Source organism: Aphelocoma coerulescens, chromosome 3, assembly GCF_041296385.1.
Source record: "Aphelocoma coerulescens isolate FSJ_1873_10779 chromosome 3, UR_Acoe_1.0, whole genome shotgun sequence".
NCBI classification, from domain to species: Eukaryota; Metazoa; Chordata; class Aves; order Passeriformes; family Corvidae; genus Aphelocoma; species Aphelocoma coerulescens.
Genome location: NC_091016.1, coordinates 125899318 through 125917395, shown reverse-complemented (window position 1 = coordinate 125917395; position 18078 = coordinate 125899318). Strand labels below are relative to the sequence as shown.

Here is an 18078-nt window from a genome sequence, read left to right as displayed (position 1 = left end):
ACCAGGGCGGGTGTGGCTGGTAGCTGTGGCTGTAGGGGTCCACCCCCAACTCCACCATTTCCCTCCCCATGCCCTTCTGTCTGCTGCACTGCTGCTGCTGCTCCAACACATTTATTGGCAGCGCGGGCACCGCTGCTGGCACAGATGGACACCAGGGGCACAGACACGACTCAGCAGAGGGGATGGATCAGGCCCAGGCACAGCAGGATTCAGATGGAGCCCAGGCAGCAGCATGGGGGGCTGGGGCCAAGGCCAGGTCTGAGGTCCTCCATGGGGGATGTCCCTTCCTGCCAGGACAGACAGGCTCCCTGGGGAGTGGGTGGTGGGGCAGGATTCCACCTCAGAAGCTGTGGCACAGCAGGGAGTGGAAGATCTCGGGGAGCCCCTGTGCTCCACAGGCCAGGCCGTGTGTCCATCCCCCCTGGGACGCTGCACTGGAGTTACTGTCCCAGCTCAGGGCTCTGCAGCCGTGGGGTGGGTAGAGGGGATGTTGGGATCTCAAGCACTGCCCTGCTCTAACACAAGGAGCTGGGGCCAGAGCCAAGCCTGGCCCAATGTAGCAGCAGGTGGGGGTCTCAGGCATGGGGGTCCTGACAGTGGGGACAGCCCGCAGTTTCCTCCTGGTGCCGCTCCACCTGTACCGTGCAGAAGGCAAAGCCAAACCTGCTCTGGAGCCGGGCAGTGACCTCCTGCAGCACCATCTCAGTGTCAGCGCTGGCATCTAGGAGCAGCAGGGCAGGGGGCTCGTTCCTGGCATGGCCAATGAGAACCCCTGGCCATGCTCTGTGCGAGTCACTCACCCACAGCCACGTGCACCGACACCGCGGGGTGGCTTGGCGTCAGCGCCCAGAGATGCAGGTCGTGGACACCCCGCACCCCGCTGGCCCCCAGCAGCACCTCCTTCACTGCATCGAACTCGAGGCCCTGTGGTGTCCCTGCCAGCACCACCTGTGACCAGGGGGCCACCCTTGGCCCCCAGCCATAGCCCACACCTGGGTGAGAGCTCCCAGTGGAAGCCACTGGGGCTGGGGGCTTCCCCAGGGGAACCAGGCTGGGCATGGTGGCTCTGGGTGAGACAGCCTCACCTTGGAACCAATGCACCTGCCTGGGGTGGAGAGGAGGGACTGGGAGGATTCAGGTGAGGCAAGGGAAGGACAGAGGTAAGCTGCCTCATGGGCAAAGTGGTGCAGCAGCTGCAGCTCCAGGAGCTCCTGTGCCCACCCTGCACCTGTGGTCTCGCACCCCTCTCACTCACTGCTCACCTTCCATGAGGACCCTGAAGACGTCTCTGAGGATCGTGATGGTGGAGCCAAGGACGAAGACCGAGAAGAAGAGGGTGCTGATTGGGTCTGCAATCTTGCACTGGGGCTGCAGAGACCAGGATCTCTGTGAGTCTGGGGGCAGAGCCCACGTGGCACCCTGGGTGCTGTTCCCACCGGCAGCACTGGGGCACTCCAGCCCGGGCACCTTGAAGTAGATGATGGTGGCAGCCACGAGGACACTGATGCTCTGCAGCAGGTCACCCACCACGTGGACGAAGGCTGCCCGCACACTGGTGCTGCCAGGCAGGGGCCCATGGCTGGGCTGGCAAGCCACAGAGTTCTCCAGCTGCTCATAGGCCCCTGTGCCATGGCCATGGCCAGCAGGGGACTGGTGCAGGATGTAGGCCATGCTGGGGAGAGAAGGGCTGGCTCAATGCCACACTGACAGGACATGGGGGCCCTGCTGGCCCTGCTTGGGGAAAGGGGGCACAGGCAGTCACACTGGGTCTTGGGATGGTGGAGAGGAGTGGGGCTGGAGACGCAGCAGGGCTGGAAGGTGTGCAGGAACAGGGCAGGGGTTTGGTTATGGGGCTCGTTACAGGGCTTGGGACGTGCTGCTTGGGGGACCAGGGAATGTGGGGCATGGAGATGTAGACACAGAGACTGGAAGCCCCGAGTATATGGGGGACAGGGAAGCGGGAGAGACAACGCCTGCGGACACAAGGCTGGCACACAGAGACATAAGGTGACCTGGGGGCACAGTTGGGGTTCTTGGGGTTCCAGAGGCATAGGTGGGGCAGGGTGATGGTGCACAGGGACCATGACTGAGTAGCCCCACGTGGGACATACACCAGATTGACGCCGACAGCGCAGGCAGATGTGGCCAGCATGGCTCGTGCCTCAATCTCGTAGTCATTGCTGATGATGCGGGCAGCCGCCAGATAGACGAGGGCTGCAGTCACAACCCAGATAGAGAGGACAGAGGCCAGCGCACCCAGTGTCTCTGTGGGATGGGATACATTAGTACGCACCTCAGCCATGGAGGTCCCATGGAGTCCCACAGGGCCGTGCCCCTCAGCTCACCAGAGCGGTGCCAGCCAAAGGTCATGGTCTTGGTGGGCGGACGGTTGGAGACCCAGAGGGAGAAGAGGCTGACAGACATGCTGCCCATGTCTGTCAGCAGGTGGGCTGCATCCGTCATGATGGCCAGGCTGTGTGCCAGGTACCCACCTGTGGGCACAGAGCAGCTAGCACCCCACGCCCCGCCGGCAGCCCCCCACCCTGGCCCAGCCACCATTACCTATCACCTCCCCGACCATGAAGAGGCAGCAGAGAGCACAGGCAACACTCAGCTGCTGGTGGGCCTGGAGCCTGCCCTGCCCAGGGCTGGGGGTTGGGGGGCAGCAGTGGGAAGCTGGAACCAGGGGGGCCGGCAGTGCTGAAGGGTCTCGAGAGCCTGTGAAGAGACTAGGGGCGGGGGTCACTGCCGGCAACACCGGATCTGGTGCTCCTGCCCAGAACCCCCGAGGGTCCTGCTACTGCCCAGTGGTACGCAGCCAGGCAGCCGGTGGGGCACCTGCAGAACCCCCCTAGCGGGACAAGCAGCCACGGGGCCGGCAGCAGCAGCAGGAGGCGGTGGCATGGGGCTCCCACCGGAATCGGAGCCGGGAGTGGTGCGGGTACCCGCGGGGAGGTGCTGCTGGTGGGAGCGAGGTGTTGCGCCTGGGGCCGGGCTGCGGGATGGGCCACCGGTGCGGAGACGTGAGGCGTGGGGAAGGGGCGGCGAGGGCCGAGGTGCTGGTGCGTGGGGCAGCAGTGCGGGATGGGGGACGGACAGCCCACCGGGACGGGGACTAATGGATGGACGGTACCGGTGTGGGCAGGTGATGGATGGATGGTACCGGTGTGCGTAGGTGACGCTTGGGCACCGATAGGTGCTGGACGGACACCCGAGGGGGGAGCGGGGCTGGTGCACGGTCGGGCTGGTTCCGCTTGAGCGGAGGTGCCGATGTCAGGGTGAGCGTGCCGGTGGCGGGGTGACGGTGCAAGTGGCGGACAGTCAAGGCTGGTGCGGGGACTGCGGAGCTGCCGGTGTCCGTGTCGGATGGATGAAGGCACGGGGGCGGGCGGGGAGGGACGTGCCGGGGGTGCCGGTGTCGGGTGGGGGGTGGGAGCTGGGCGGTGCGCGACGTGCCGTGGGCTTGCGGGTGCCGGGGTAGCTGAGGGCGATGGGGGCGATGGAGGTGCCAGGGGTGATGGGGGAGCAGGTACCAGCCGTGCGGGTGCAAGAGGACCGAGGGTTGCAGATGCGGCGGATGATGGAGGTGGCGGTGCGAGGAATTGCCGGGGGCCCTGGGAGGGGATGGGGTGCCGGGGGTGGTGGTGCCGGGGTAATGGGGGTGCCGATGAGGGAGGTGTTAGTGCCGGTAATGGGGTTGTCGGGACGATGGTGTGCCGGTGGTGATGGAAGTGCCGGTGGTGATTGGAGTGTCGGAAGTGCCGGGGCAACGGGGGTGCCAGTGATGGGGGTGCCAGTGATGGGGGTGCCCGTGATGGAAGTGCCGATGCTGTCGGTGCCGGCGGCGCCGGTGATGGAGTTGTGCTGGCGGTGGTGGGGGTGCCGGGGTGATGGGGTGCCGGGGTGATGGGATGCCAGGGTGATGGGTGCCGGTGATGGATGCCGGGGCGATGATTGCCAGTGCCAGCGGTACCTCTTGAGGCGCAGGCTGCCGTCGGCGTGGCCGCCCCGCGGGCTGACCAGGCGGGCGCTCTCGGTGCCGGTCGGGGGCTCCATCCCGGGCGCGAGCGGCACCGCGGGTACCGGCACTGCCGGGCCCCGCCCCTGCCGTGACTCCGCCCCCACTCGCCGGGCCCCGCCCCACGGGGGGGCCGGGTGGTCCCGCCCGCGGGTGCCGCTGTTCCGGGCTCTGAGGAAGGGGCGTCCGGGGCGGGTGCACGGGGCAACTCGGGTGTTGCGGTCCAGTGGCAAATCCAGTGTTTGCTCCAGGCAAATCCGTGTGATACGCGGGAGCTGTGTGTAAGGGGCGCTGCTTTCACGGGGGAAGCTCTTTGGGGGCAGGGCTCAGCCTCACCTCTTGTCCCTGGGAAGGTGATGACACAACTGATCCTGAAAGCCGTCTGAGCACGGGAAGGACAAGAAGGGAGCTGAAGAGAAGCCGGCATGGTGTCACCGACGGAGATCGTACCTGACCATGCCGATCACCTTCCGCGGTGAAATGCCGAGCCCGGTGTACGAGGGGAGTGCAGGGGATAGTGTCTGCCCAGGCTACAGGGAGACTTTTGACGCTGTACCCCATGGGATCCTCCGAGAGAAGTTGTGGGAGTATGGGCTGGATGAGCCGAGAGGGGCTGCACTGAACAGGGGCGGTATGGCCGAGCCCAGAGCAGGGCGTTCCGCGGACAGTAACGACCAGTGAGCCCCGGGGTTAGTACTGGGTCCAGTCCCGTCTAACACCGCCATTAGAGACCTGGAGGTCAGGCAGAGCACCCTCAGCACGGTGACAGATGACACGGAGCGGGGAGAGGTGACTTCACCCGGCGGGTCGTGCTGCTCTGTAGTGCGGAGGGATCCTGGATGGGCTGCAGAGACGGGGGGCAGGAGCCTGGGGAGGGTCAGCACGGGGCAGTGCTGGGTCCTGACCTGGGAGGAACAACCTCAGGACGGGCCGGGGGCAGCCGGCTGGGAAGCAGCTCTGCAGAAAAGGCTGCGCGGGTCCTGGGAGACACCGAGTTGACCCTGAACCAACAACGGGCCCTTGGCGCGTCCTGGACACCATCCCGTAGCGCCGGGCCCAGCGCTAGCTCCCCAGGACGAGAGGGACACAAGCTGGGGAGAGCCCGCCGAGCGCCCTGCGATACTGCAGGACTGGAGCGTCTCTGCTGGGGTAAGGCTGAGGGAGCTGCGGCTGCTCAGCCCGGAGCAGAGCAGGGCTGCACGGCTGTGACACCTCTGGGGAGGGGTCTGGGGGTGAGCCCAGCGCTCCCGGGGGTGCCCAGGGACAGGACCAGAGGCGGGGGCGGGGCCTCGGCCAGGGGCGGGGGCTCACCCGGGGGCGGGGTCTGGGGCGGGGCCTCACCCGGCGGCGGGGCCTGTCCCGCCCGGGCCGTGCGCAGCGTGACGTGTCCCGGCAGTCCCCGCGGCCGCGCGCGGCGATGGCGGCGGCGGGTGCGGAGGAGCGGCGCGAGTGGCGGGGGGCGCCGGGGCCGGAGCGCGGCCATAGCCCCGGCCCCGGCCCCGGCCCGCTGGGCTCCCTGCTCAGCCGGTTGCCGCTGGCGCCCGCCCCGGCCCCACGGCGCCGCACCGCCAGCCAGTGCAAGCCGGAGCCGCCGCTGCTGCGCACCAGCAAACGGACCATCTACACGGCCGGGCGGCCGCCTTGGTATAGCGAGACCGGCGCGCCCGTGGACGAGGCCTTTGTCATTGGTGAGCGGTGGGACGGGGCCGGGGAAGGGATGGAGCCGGGCCAGAAAGGGGATGGAACCGAGACCGGGCCGGGGAGGGGATGGAGGCCGGACCGGGGCCAGGGTCGAGCTGCAGTCGGAAGTCGTGGAACCAGGGCCCGAGCGACGGCCCAGGAGGGGCTGGGACCGGGCTGGAGCTGGATCCGGGGCCGTGACGGATCCGGGGCCGGGGCGGTGCCCCGCCGCTCCCCGCAGGCCTGTGCGGCGGCAGCGCCTCGGGCAAGACCACGGTGGCGACGCGGATCATCGAGGCGCTGGACGTGCCCTGGGTCGTGCTGCTCTCCATGGACTCCTTCTACAAGGTGCGGGACGGGGGTCCGGAGGTCCGGTACAGCGCCGAGCGCTGCCGATACTCGCGGTTCCAGCGCATGGCAGAGCGGTGCTGATGCTCGGGGCTCCAGGGATCCGGTGCGGCACTGAGCGGTGCTGGTGCCTGTGGATGCCAGGATCCGGCGCAGTGCTGAGTGGTGCTGGTGCCCCGGTCCGGGCATCCGGCATGGCGCTGAGCAGTGCCGGTGCCTGCAGGTGCTGGATGAGGGGCAGCAGGCGCTGGCAGCCCGCAGTGACTACAACTTCGACCACCCCGATGCCTTTGACTTCGAGCTGCTCGTCAGTGTCCTGCGCAAGCTCAAGAAGGGCAAGAGCGTGAAGGTGCCGGTGTATGACTTCACCACGCACAGCCGGCGCCGCGAGTGGGTGGGTGCTGCAGGGGCTGGGCTGGGCCTGGGTGGCAGAGTAGTGGGAAAGGGGAGCACCTCTGGGGTCTGCAGGGCCTGGAAGGCTAAAGGGAGGGGGCGGCTGGGGGTCATCAGGAGTGGGGGACATCAGGATTCTGGGGAGACTGTGGGTGGATCTGCAAACAGGCCTGCACAGATATGAGGAAAGGGCTCCGTGTGAAGGGGTGCCGGGGGCTGGCATTGAGGAGAGGATCTGTAGCAAGGTTCAGGGTCTGTCCTGGGCTGGAGCATCATGCACAGGGATGAACTAGGGCTCCAAGACATTGGGTGCTGTGGAACAGTTATGGGAGCCCCAACACAGTGGTGAGAGCCCAGGGGCATGAGTGCACTGTCTGTGTCAGTGTTGGTGCTGCTGTGGCACGTGAGAGAAACAGGACAAGCCCAGCTCTTGTCTGCCTGCAGAAAACAGTGTATGGGGCCAACGTCATCGTGTTCGAAGGGATCCTGGCCTTTGCCAACAAGGAGCTGCTCAAGGTATCGCTGCCTCAGGTGGCCGCTGGCCCAGGAGGGGATGTGCTGCAGCAGGACAGGCACTGGCCTGCATGCCACTGCAGCAGTGGGGGCTGCAGAGGGAGAGGTCATCCCACTTGCTGCCAGAGCACTATGTGTCAGAGGCCTCAGGGGAGGTGATGCTGGGTGCCATCGCTGCGTGGTAGAGGGGAGTAACACAGGTATGATGAGAGCTGCATAGGGGGGTGCTCACCCCTCCCAGTTTTCCAGCTCCTGGACATGAAAGTGTTCGTGGACACAGACTCCGACATCCGGCTGGTGCGGCGGCTGCAGCGTGACATCATGGAGCGCGGGCGTGATGTGGCAGGGGTCATCAAGCAGTACAACAAGTTTGTGAAGCCAGCCTTTGAGCAGTACATTGAGCCCACTGTGCAGGTTGCTGACATCGTGGTGCCCAGGGGTGAGGGCAGAGCTGACCCCAGTGTTGGGAGCGGGTGTTCTGGGGCAGGGGTGTGTCAGCGTTCGCCCCACCCGGTTCCTCTGCTCCACTCTCAGGTGGTGAAAACTTTGTGGCGCTGGACCTCATTGTGCAGCATGTGCACAGCCAGCTGGAGAAGGTGAGCCAGGGGTGAGGAGGAGAAGGGTCCTGCACGCAGAGGGCGGGATGTGGCTGCGCACAGACCTGTGCTCCTGGAGCACCTGGGGGGAGTCTTGACATCACCCCTCTGTTCTCAGAAGGCCCCAGCATGGTGCTTGGGGGAGCAGATCTGTGAGGCAGGCAGTGGGGAGGAGGGTGGGGAGCCACCTGGGTTGTTTTGGTGGTTGTGCTGGCCTGTGAGTGACTGACAGGGTGTCCTTCCTGTTCCCCTGTGCTGCGCCGATGACCTCTCTACCTTCCAGCGGGAGATTACAGTCAGGTATGTGGGACCCACCACTGCAGAGGAGCCAGTTTTGGGTTGGGGTGGGGGCCTGCTGGCATCCACTGGATTCCAAGTCTTGCTGCCTCTCTGTCCCTGCTGGCAGAGCTTCGCTGAGGTGCCTAAGTGTAGCTGCTGCTCCCCGGTGCTGCAGAGGCTGTTGTCAGCTCCCTGGGGCCTGTCTGGCTGCAGCTGTGGGCTGTGTGTGACACATCCCACACTGTAGCTGATGCATGTGGCCAGGTCCCTGTCCTGGTCCCATCCCTGTCTGGAGCAGGGGTTCTGCCACAGCTGCTGGGTTGTCCTGGGCTGTTCGCTTCTGCAGGAAAAGTGCCATGTGTGGTCCATGTTCCTGGCAGTTCATGTCCCATCTGAGCAGGACAGCCCTCATCCCTTGCATGGTGTGCAGCCTGGTCCTGGGGTGCGTGGCAGTGTCCTGCCCTGCAAAGCTGCTGGTCCTGGTGCTGGCCAAGGCTGGTGCTGCAGAGGCTGCAGCACCAGGATGTGTAGTCCAGGAGGTTCGCCCCAGTCTTTTTGGGTAGTCCAGCTTTGGGATCTCATACCTGGTATCAGACTTGGGGCCTTCTTCAGGATCCAGGCAGGAAGGCCAAGCACGATGCCCACCTTGTATGGGGGTTCTCCTGGAGCCTTCCTTTGGCGGGGTCACGTCCCTCCAAGGGCCCTGTGTTTTGGCTCTGCGTGTGCTGCACAGCTCTGACCCCCTTCCTCACTGCAGGGCAGCCCTGGCCTCCGCCCACCAAGGACAGCCACTGCCAAAGACGCTGAGTGTCCTGGAGAGCACGCCGCAGGTGCGGGGCATGCACACCATCATCAGGTACATCCCTGCCCCCAGGCTCGTTCTCTACGCTGTTTGGTGGGGTCACACCACATGGCCTGGGGTGAGTTTTTCCCCTTTGCCCCTGGGACCTCAGTTGTGGGTGTTGGCCTGGAGCAGAATAGCTGAATGGAGCTGGCCCTGGCCCCACAGGCACTTCTCTGGTGACCAGATCTCTCTACATCTGCTTTGCGTGATTCCTGAGCCAAGGGCAGGCTTTTCCTACAATGGGAGGGGACTGGTTGGCTCTTTCCTCACTGGAGCACAGGTGGAGCAGCTGGTGGCATGGAGCAAGGTACCCCTTGCCCCTCTCCCAGGACACTTGCATTTAGAGCCATCTTAGAGAAGGGACCTGGGCAGGTGTTTCTATGACTTCACCACTCTTGATCTTTTCGTTCCCCTCTGATGCTCCTTTTCTCCAGGTGACTGTAGCATTAGTTAGTGGAGGGTCAAGGGCTGAGGCCTTCAGGACTACCGAGAGGTTCCTTGTTTTTATGGCTGCAGACCCTGGCAGCCGCCACATGTGTTTCTGCACAGCAGAGAGGGGATGTTGAGCTCAATCAGGTCCTCCTGTGCCTGCTCATTCTGTGGCTGCTATGGCACCTGTATGTTGGTTTGGAAAGTGTAACCTCGTGTCCTTATCAGAGACCTGGAGAGGATTGAGTGCACTTTCAGTAAGTTTGCAGATGACACCAAGTTGGGTGGGATGAAGGCTCTGCAGAGGGATTGGGACAGGCTGGATCGATGTGCTGAGACCAGCGGTGTGAGGGTCAACATGGCCAAGTGCCAGGTCCTGCCCTTGGGTCACAACAACCCCATGAAGTGCTCTAGGCTGGGGCAGAGGGGCTGGAAAGCTGGAAAGGCCCTGGGGGTGTTGGTTGACAGTGGCTCAGCATGAGCCCAGGTGGGCAAGAGGCCAATGGCACCTGGGCTGTCCCAGCTGGGCACTGCTGGGGCACCTCCAGTCTTGGGGCAGTTCTGGGCCCCTCCTGACAAGAGAGACATTGAGAGACATTGAGCATGTCCTGGGAAAAGAACGGAGCTGGGGAAGGGCCTGGAGTCCCAGGAGCAGCTGACAGAGCTGGGGGGGCTCAGCCTGGGGAAAAGGAGGCTTGGGGGGACCTTCTTGGTCTCTATAGCTTCCTGACAGGAGGATGCAGCCAGGTGAGGGTCAGGCTGTGCTCCCATGGAATAAGGGACAAGAGGAAACTGCCTCAGACTGGTCCAGAGATTTAGGTTGGATATTGGGAACAATTTCTTCATGGAAAGGTTTGTCCAGCCTCCTCACAGCTGCTCCAGGTAGTGATGGAGTCCCTATCCCTGGTGGAATTTAGAAACCACATGGATGTGGCACTTGGGTAGGTGGGCTAGCAGTGGCCTTGGCAGTGCTGGGGGAGCGGCTGGGCTTGATCACAAAGGGCTTTTCCAACCCAACAGTTTATGATCTTCTGATACTCATGACCACGTGCAGGCTGGGCACCTCCTTTCCTTCTCCTGACTCCTTCCTCCTGTGGAAGCACAGGCTCCGAGACAGGTCACAGCAGTAGAACAGGTGATGTGGCAGCTCAGGTGGCCCTCTGCCAGTGCCCATGTCCCTCCCCCAGGCTGTGGCTCCACCTTTGTACCACAAGTGCCTGATGACCTTAATCCTCTGAGGCTTAGGCTGTGTTGAGCTGCCCTGGGGGTGGGTCAGGCTTTGCCTGGGACTGCAGGGCTGCAGCACCATTGGCCTCACGTGGCTGTGGCTGTGCTGATGCCACGTGGGAGCAGGGCCAGGGGTGGCAGGGAGGCAGCTGAGCCCATTCCAGATGGTATATAAGAAATGCCACTTTTCTGAGGAGCATTGACTCGGCCTGTCAGCTACCCCCTCAAATCCTGCTGGGGCAGTGCCTTTTCTGAACCTGTGAGCTGAGGAGCTCCCCTGGGTGTCTGTGTTAGGGGACGGCGAGGCAGCATGCATTTCTGGTGAGACTTGGCAGCACTTGTTGGCTTCTGTGTCACTTGAGCATGGCATGGGGGCTGTTGCTGGTCACCACATATGACCCTCTACTCCCGAGGTGCTGCTTTTGCCTGCTGCCCTTCTCTCGGGCTCTCAGAGACCTGGTGAGGATCAAACACACCTTTTGCCACATTTCCTGCACCTCCATGTGCAAGGTTACTGCATCTTGGCAGATCTGTCTCTTGTCTTTATTAATTGAATCACACAGTGGTTTGGGTGGGAGGGACCTTTAGAGGCTACCTAGTTCAGCCCCTGACATCGGCAGGGAACCTTCCACTGAACCAGATTTCAGCTGCCGTGGTGCCACTGGCCCTACACACAGCAGCAGTGCTCATGGAGCGCTGCTGCTCCCACCAGCACAGCCTTTCCAAGCGTCCTGACACGTCAAACCCTGTGCCTGCATCACCGCAGAGCTGTGAGCCAGGATTCTTCTCCCTCCTTTTCCTGTCCAGTCTTTCCCAGTGCAGCTCTCTAGGATGCAGATGGTCAATCCTGGCATGCCAGTCAGCACCATTCCCTGTTGTTCCGCACCAGAGGCTCCTCATGCTCCACCCCTCTGTCTGCTGGGAGGGTGTTGGTGGCAGCAGATGAGCATCGTCATGGCAGATCCAGGCTGGCATCTGGGGGAAGCGCTTTCTAGAGCAATTTTCTGCTGTTGTGGAGAGACAGAAACTGAAAATGAGTCCCACACTGGAATAGCTGCACAGTTGGAGTCATGAGGCTGAGAAGAGATGGGGTATGAAGGATGCAGTGTCAGGATGAGGGGGAATGGTATCCCATTGCCAGAGGGCATGTTGCATGAGATACTGGGAAGAAGTTCTGTGAGGGTGGTGAGGCTCTGCCACAGGTTGCCCAGGGAAGCTGGCTACCCCAAGGTCAGGTTGGACAGGGTCTGGAGGAATGTTGTCTAATAGAAGGTGCCCCTGCCCATGGCAGGGGGGGTGGGACAAGATGACCTTTAAGGTCCCTCCCAACACAAACCATTCTGGGATTCTGTAACCCATTCATGCCCAGATTCATGCCTGGCTGTACCAGATGGCTCTCAGCTGCAGAAATCCAGTTCATGTGCAGAGCTAATGCCATGATCTGGCCCCAGGTAGATGCTCTTGGTCCCTCTGTCATCTGAGCATGCCAAGGAAAGCTGAGGTCCTCGGGAGAGCCAGCTGTGGTGCTGCCATGCCCAGCTGCAGGCTCCTAGTGTGCTGCAGTGTGCTGAGGTTCATTTGCCTCCTCTATGGATAGGAGCAGCATGTTTCCTCAGGCTTCACCCAGGCAGTGACGCCGCGGGGTGAGGGGACTGCTGTGGGGACAGCGATGGCCCCTTTGGCAGGGCTCTGCCAGCTGAGGAGGTGGGATGGCAGCATTGATGGAGTGATCCTGGTACCCTGCTGCTGCCAAGCATATCTGGGCTGTCCTCCCTTGCACAGCCCTTCCCCATGCACTACTTGCGTCCTGGGCAAGGAGAAGCTTCAGGGTTGTTTGTGTCTCTGCACTGGGACCAGGGGTGCTCCCCCATCCCCAGAGAAACCTGCCTCTGTGGGAGCAGTGTGGGGCCCGTCCCACCCAGCCAGGGGCCAGCACAGCCGCTGTGGGTCTCAGTGGGGGCAGCTGCCTGGGACAGGACAGGCTGCCGTGGAGGCAGGGAGGCTGCCAGGCTTGTGCTGTTCCTAAGCTGCTGTGGGTGGATGTGGGGGTGCAGTCCACCTGTGCATGCATGCTGACAGTCCACACTGGGAGCCGTAGGCAGGGTGCCTGTTCCTTCCAGACCAGAACTGATTTTCTGCCTTCCCTAGCGGTGCTGGCTGTACCCAGGGATTTGGGAATGCCCGTATGCCATGGTCACTGCAGGTGCTCAGCTGTGAGTGACCCTGGAATGGCTGCAGGAACACACAGGGACAGCAGTGACTGTTGATCCTCCTCCGAGCACCTCATTGGGGCTGTCTGTCATCCAGCAAGGTGTAAGAAATGGCAGATGATGTCTTAAAATACAGAGTAAAAATACTCAATATCCTTCTGCCTCTTCAGGAGTGTTGCCAGCTCCACCTCTTCCATCTGGGAACAAGGAGTGTCTGTGGGACGTCTTTGTCCTCATGTTCCCTACGAGGCTGGTGGCCAGGGGTGCTCCCAGTATGAAAAGTCGTCCACTTCCCCTCTGCTGTGGGGTTAATGCCCTGCATGCAGGGCTGGCTTTACCCCTCCTGAGGGAGGGGAGAGGTTTCCTGGGAATTGCAGTCCCATGGTAGCTTTGTTCTAGTTTGTGTTAGTTTTACTTCTTGCTGCCTTCAATACATCAGAGCTGTGAAAAGGGCACTATGGGTATTTCAGAGTCACCTGGTTCTTGGCAGTGCTTTATCTCTGACTTGGTATGTAGAGGGGAGAGCTGGGGACATGTTCAACTTTTTTCTGTCACCCAGCATGCTCAGCCATGGTACACTATGTCCCCTTCCACAGCGGGGTCCTAGTCCATCCTGGCTCTGCTCCTGTTCCCCCCCCTGGGCTTCCCGTCACTCACCCACTGCTCCTGAGTTTGTGCTGCTCCAGGAGTGATGGTCCTGCCTGACCTGTTCCTACTCCCCATTCTCTCCCAGGTCTCTTTGATGTCTGTAGCTGGTGTTGCTTCTCCCTCCCAGGGTAGCTAAGCCCCTCTCTTGGCTCTGTGGTCCTGTCTAAGACTACAGCTGAGGTCTCAGTGAGCCCCTAAACGCTGGTGATCACTGACTGTGTCGCTCCAAGAGTGCTGTGGTTCCCACAGACTGGGACTGCTGGCCATGCTGGTTGGCCTCTGGGAGCCCCACCTGTTGTCTGCAAGGGATGGCAGGGGCTCTGTTCCTGCCTCACATGTGTCATCCCTTCCAGGAACAAGGACACGACCAGGGATGAATTTATCTTCTACTCCAAGCGCCTGATGCGGCTGCTGATTGAACATGCCTTGTCATTCCTGCCACTGAAGGTGAGTGACCACTCTTGGGTGCAGCCACAACTCCATCCCCATCTTCCCTCCTGGGTGCCCCCAGTCGCATGGGGTCTGGCTCCCCCCACACTCACTGCGCTCTCCTTTCTGCAGTCGGTCACTGTGGAGACACCCCAGGGCACGATGTACGAGGGGAAGCGGTTCCACAGGCAGCGGGTGAGACACGATCCCTGCTCCCTGCTCCCCATGAGTGCACAGCTCCTGGGGCTGGCACGCATTTAGGAGCACCCAGCACGTGTCCCTGCCCTTCTCCCAGATCACTGGCGTCTCCATCCTGCGAGCAGGCGAGACCATGGAGCAGGCCCTGACCGCTGTCTGCAAGGACATCCGCCTGGGCAAGATTCTCATCCAGACCAACCTGGACACAGGGGAGCCTGAGGTGCGTCCTGCTGCAGCCTGGCACACAGCCATGCACCACTGGCCAGTCACCAACCACCCTTCTTCCCTCCCCAGCTCCACTACCTGCGCCTGCCCAAGGAGATCAGCGAGGACTACGTCATCCTTATGGACAGCACCGTGTCCACGGGGGCCGCGGCCATGATGGCTGTGCGCGTCCTGCTGGTGAGGGGCCGGGTAGGCAGGTGGGGCATGGGACCCTCTGGGCCCAGCTGGGTGCTCATACCTCCATGTTCCACAGGACCACGATGTGCAGGAAGATAGGATCTTCCTGCTGTCGCTGCTGATGGCGGAAATGGGGGTGCACTCCGTGGCCTATGCCTTTCCCCGCGTCCACATCATCACCACTGCTGTGGACAAGCGGGTCAACGAGGAGTTCCACATCATCCCAGGCATTGGTGAGGGGGACCAGGGCGTGCTGTACCTCATGGCCAGGGTCAGCAACCCTAGGGGTAACCTTGTGGCCACACTGAAGGGACTCTGATGGGGCTGGTGCTGCTGCTGACCCTTCACTTTGTCCCTTTCTCTGCCAGGTAACTTTGGAGACAGATACTTCGGCACCGATGGCCCCTCGGCCTGGTGTGAGAGTGACAGCATAGACTGCTGAGCTGGCTGGCCACAGGACCACAGGCCAGGCCAGCTGTAGGGCTGACCCCTATCCCTGCCCCCAGGAGAGGCCCTGAGCTGCCAGCCCTTGGCTTTCTGGACCTGCACAAGCCCCTGCTGCTGGCCTTCCTCTGCCCCAAAGGACCAATCCTCCCCAGGGAGGAGGAGAGAGGGATGGCCTCTCCTGTGGCCCACGGAGAGGGGACATTTAGGGACATTCCTTGCTCCCAGAGCCGTGCCTCAGAAGGGAGTGGTGGTCTCCCTGCGGCTGTGCCTGAGGGGGTGCTCACCCTCTACCCAGGGGAGGAGGGGGATGGGGTCCAGTCCAGGTGAGCTCCATGCCTGGAATCCGTATTTATTTGTATTTATTGTGGGCAGCCCCCGGCTCCAGCGGGACCCTCCGACATCAGGGACTGGATCTCATGGATCTGCTGTGTCCCCACCAATCCACACTCCATCCCTGCCCCCTGGTCCCAGGACCTGGGGGCTTGGCACCCGGCTGCTTTCCCGGTGCTGTCCCATCCCCGGTGCGCAGAGTGGTGCCGGTGACCGGGGGATGGCGAGGTGTCCGCGGTGCTGCCCTTGTTGCTCAGGTTCTTTTTCCAAAGGGCAGCGGCAGCCTTGCCCCCACCCCCTCCCCCACGGGCGGCAGCAGGAGGTTCCAGGGGCGGGGGTCCGCCCCCCACCTCGGGCTGTCCCGGGGCCCGGCCGTGCCGTCACCACCCCCTCGCCGCCGTTTTGTACCAATAAAGGAGCAGCGCGATTCCCGTGTGCCGCCTCGTGCTGCCGCCGGGTCGGGGTCGGGGCCGGGGCGTTCCCGGGGCCGGGCCGGTGTCGCCGGGCGCTGTCCCCGCACCGGGTCGCGGGCGGCGCCTGCGCAGAGCGGCGGCGGCGCGGGCGGAAGCGGCGGCGGGCGCGGGCAGGGCCGTGGCGGGCGGTGGTGCGTCCGGTCCGGTCCCGCGACCCTCGGCGTGGCCATGGCGGAGCCCCCGCGGCCGCAGCGGAAGCTGTCCCGGGTCGGGGAGAGCCTGTACCGCGTGCTGGGGCTGCAGAAGGGCAGCTCCCCCGAGGAGATCAAGAAGGCCTATCGGTACGGGGGGGTTCCGGCGGGGTCCGCGGGGTCGGCCTGGGAGCCCAGGCGTGCAGGTCCGTCCCGCGAACGCGGCCGGGATCTCGTCCGGATGGCCCTGGTCCCATCCCGGCGGTCAGGGTCGGTTCTGGGAAACAAGGTTGTAACCCCGTGCTGGGGGTCCTGGTTCCATCCCGGGGGTCTGGGATCTGTCCCGGGAAGTGAGGCTGTGACCCCATGCCGGGGGTCCCCCCGCTGCACTCCACAGGAAGCTGGCTCTCAAGTACCATCCAGACAAGAACCCCGATGACCCAGCGGCAGCCGAGCGGTTCAAGGAGATCAACAGCGCCCACGCCACGCTGAGCGACGCGGACAAGCGCCGCCTGTATGACCAGTACGGCTCCCTTGGCCTCTACGTGGCTGAGCAGTTCGGCGATGATGCTGTCCGGCACTACTTCCTCATGTCCAAGTGGTGGTTCCAGGTGAGCGTGGCATCATCTGGCATCCATGGGGCTGGCGGCTCGGGTGAACTTAGTGGGTTGCTGTCCTGGCAGGCTGGTGATTTGAGTGGGCTCACAGGACTGGTGTGATGGGCCAGGGACTTGAGTGAGCTCACAGTGTCTGTCCCTGATGCAGGCACTGGTGCTGTGCTGCGGTGCCCTCACCTGCTGCTGCTGCTGCTGCTGCTGTTTCTTCTGCTGTGGCACATGCTGCCCACCCAAGGAGGACGAGTCCTACAAATATGTGGACCCCAAGGACCTGGAGGCACAGATGCGTGCAGAGGACAGTGGTAAGTCCAGCTGGAGCCCAGCAGCTGGGAGCACCTGTGTTTGTTTTGCAGGGGCTCTGGGGTCTCCCCATGTTCCATCTCATGTTGGGGACAGAGCTCTGGCTGAGGGCTTGGGTTGGTTTTAGACTCAACTCTTACTTCTAGCCAGCCCTCGGTGTTCCCTGTGTGGGCCAGGGCTGGTGACAGTGACAGAGGGAGCCACTGCAGGGGCTGTGGCTACACCTTCTCCTTCCCTCTGGGCAAGGGCCCCCTGAACAGGCCTGAAGCTTAGAAACCCTTGGGCCTGTGCCCTTTGGGGCACAGAACATGGGAAGAGGGGCTGTGGTCCAGGCCAGCTCTGTTCCCTGGCACTGGCCATACTTATGTCAGTGGGGCTGGGTGACTCCTGCAGGTTTCCTTGGGGTTGTGGCACTCCCACACGGCTCTGCATGGGCCAGGGGTGTGGGAGCTTTGGGCTGTGGGAGCCCTCGCGGGGGTATTGTAAGATTCCTGCTCACTGGCACCACAGTGTGGACTGAGCCACTGATCTGCTGCTCTTCCTTTCCAGATCCTCAGATCCCTGTTGTAGCACAGCCCCCGCCTGCCAGCACGGAGCCGCTGCCTGCCAGCACCAGGAATGATGCCTGAGGCTGACCCCATTCCGCCGACTCCCCCAGGACTTGGGGCAGGGATTCTCTTTTGGGACTGTCACTTTCTGGGACCATGGTCCCACCCCCCGGACTGGCTCTTCAGTCTCGGGAGGGATAGAATCTCAGGTTAATTTGGCCAGCATCAATGCACAGGCTCCTGGGCCCCCGCTCGAGCTCCGGGGCAATGCCCCTGCATCCCAGCACTAGTGGTGGCAGTGGCCTGGAGCCCGTGCTGCTGTGACCCCCTTTAGTGCCTTGCCTGTGCCCACGTCAGGCACCGAGCACCAGGCACGAACAGAGGCTCCAGGCCGAGCTCCATAGCTCACGCAGGGGAGCTGAGCGCGTCCAAGACCATTAGCACTGTAACCTCTGGGGCTGGGCTGAGCCCGCTGCCCCCCTCATGCAACCCTCCCGATGGGTGCTGGGTGCCAAATGCTGCTGTGGGGTTGGGGTGCTTCTATCTGTACCCCTTTCCTCTGCCCTCTGGGTTTGTCTGGGGTTTTGTGGGCACCATTAAAGGCTGACGGGAGGGCAGTGTGTCTGCCTGGGTTCTGTCCAGAGCTACCAGAATGCTGCGCAGCAGGATGTGCCTCTGCCTGGTGGTGTCCATGCTGTGGGCTGTGCCCATGGATCCTGTGGGGTGGTGGAATGAGTGGGGTGTGGTGTAGACAGGTCCTGTCCCAAGCGGAGTGAATGTCACTTGTCTCCTGTCACCCACCTGGTCCCACTCTCTGTCCTCTGCTGCTGGCTCCCACAGGCTCTGCTCATCCCACTCCTTGCTGCTGCAGGCCCCCTGCTCCTGTCCTGCTCTCTGGGGAGCCGTGGCCCTGCGGAGGGCTAGAACTGGCAGGGATGGGACCAAGGGGGACGCAGTGAGCCCCTTGCCCTTTCTTCCTATTTCTGGTCTCTGCCTCTGCCTGCAGCTGCATGGGCTG

General features: G+C 63.0%; 3 protein-coding genes across 3 annotated transcripts; 2 read left to right on the top strand and 1 right to left on the bottom strand.

Annotated features, from left to right (window-relative positions):
* Window positions 1-340: 340 nt before the first annotated feature.
* Window positions 341-4056, bottom strand: SLC30A3 (solute carrier family 30 member 3). The gene is given in 8 exon segments (XM_069008693.1): window positions 341-567; window positions 570-635; window positions 1263-1368; window positions 1468-1672; window positions 2112-2265; window positions 2346-2492; window positions 2563-2729; window positions 3974-4056. Coding segments are annotated over 8 exon segments (1155 nt in total).
* A 1376-nt stretch (window positions 4057-5432) lies between these two features.
* LOC138108822 (uridine-cytidine kinase-like 1) lies at window positions 5433-15418 on the top strand. Its single transcript, XM_069011976.1, has 14 exons — window positions 5433-5706; window positions 5940-6046; window positions 6270-6440; window positions 6884-6955; window positions 7202-7391; window positions 7487-7548; window positions 7832-7848; window positions 8585-8683; window positions 13539-13632; window positions 13747-13809; window positions 13910-14032; window positions 14107-14214; window positions 14291-14447; window positions 14583-15418. Exons 1-14 carry the CDS (start codon window positions 5436-5438, stop codon window positions 14654-14656), a joined length of 1608 nt encoding a protein of 535 aa, XP_068868077.1. The 5' UTR covers window positions 5433-5435; the 3' UTR covers window positions 14657-15418.
* A 130-nt stretch (window positions 15419-15548) lies between these two features.
* Window positions 15549-17672, top strand: DNAJC5G (DnaJ heat shock protein family (Hsp40) member C5 gamma). The gene is made up of 4 exons (XM_069011978.1): window positions 15549-15745; window positions 15993-16206; window positions 16361-16514; window positions 17062-17672. Exons 1-4 carry the CDS (start codon window positions 15633-15635, stop codon window positions 17139-17141), a joined length of 561 nt encoding a protein of 186 aa, XP_068868079.1. The 5' UTR covers window positions 15549-15632; the 3' UTR covers window positions 17142-17672.
* Window positions 17673-18078: the final 406 nt, after the last annotated feature.

Coding starts and splice junctions, on each gene's coding strand:
- LOC138108822 (XM_069011976.1), top strand. CDS start 5,436: ATGGCGGCGGCGGGTGCGGAGGAGCGGCGCGAGTGGCGGGGGGCGCCG. Junction 7,392..7,486: donor TGACATCGTGGTGCCCAGGG/GTGAGGGCAGAG, acceptor CTCCACTCTCAG/GTGGTGAAAACTTTGTGGCG. Junction 13,633..13,746: donor TGTCATTCCTGCCACTGAAG/GTGAGTGACCAC, acceptor TCCTTTCTGCAG/TCGGTCACTGTGGAGACACC.
- DNAJC5G (XM_069011978.1), top strand. CDS start 15,633: ATGGCGGAGCCCCCGCGGCCGCAGCGGAAGCTGTCCCGGGTCGGGGAG. Junction 15,746..15,992: donor GAGATCAAGAAGGCCTATCG/GTACGGGGGGGT, acceptor TGCACTCCACAG/GAAGCTGGCTCTCAAGTACC. Junction 16,515..17,061: donor GATGCGTGCAGAGGACAGTG/GTAAGTCCAGCT, acceptor CTTCCTTTCCAG/ATCCTCAGATCCCTGTTGTA.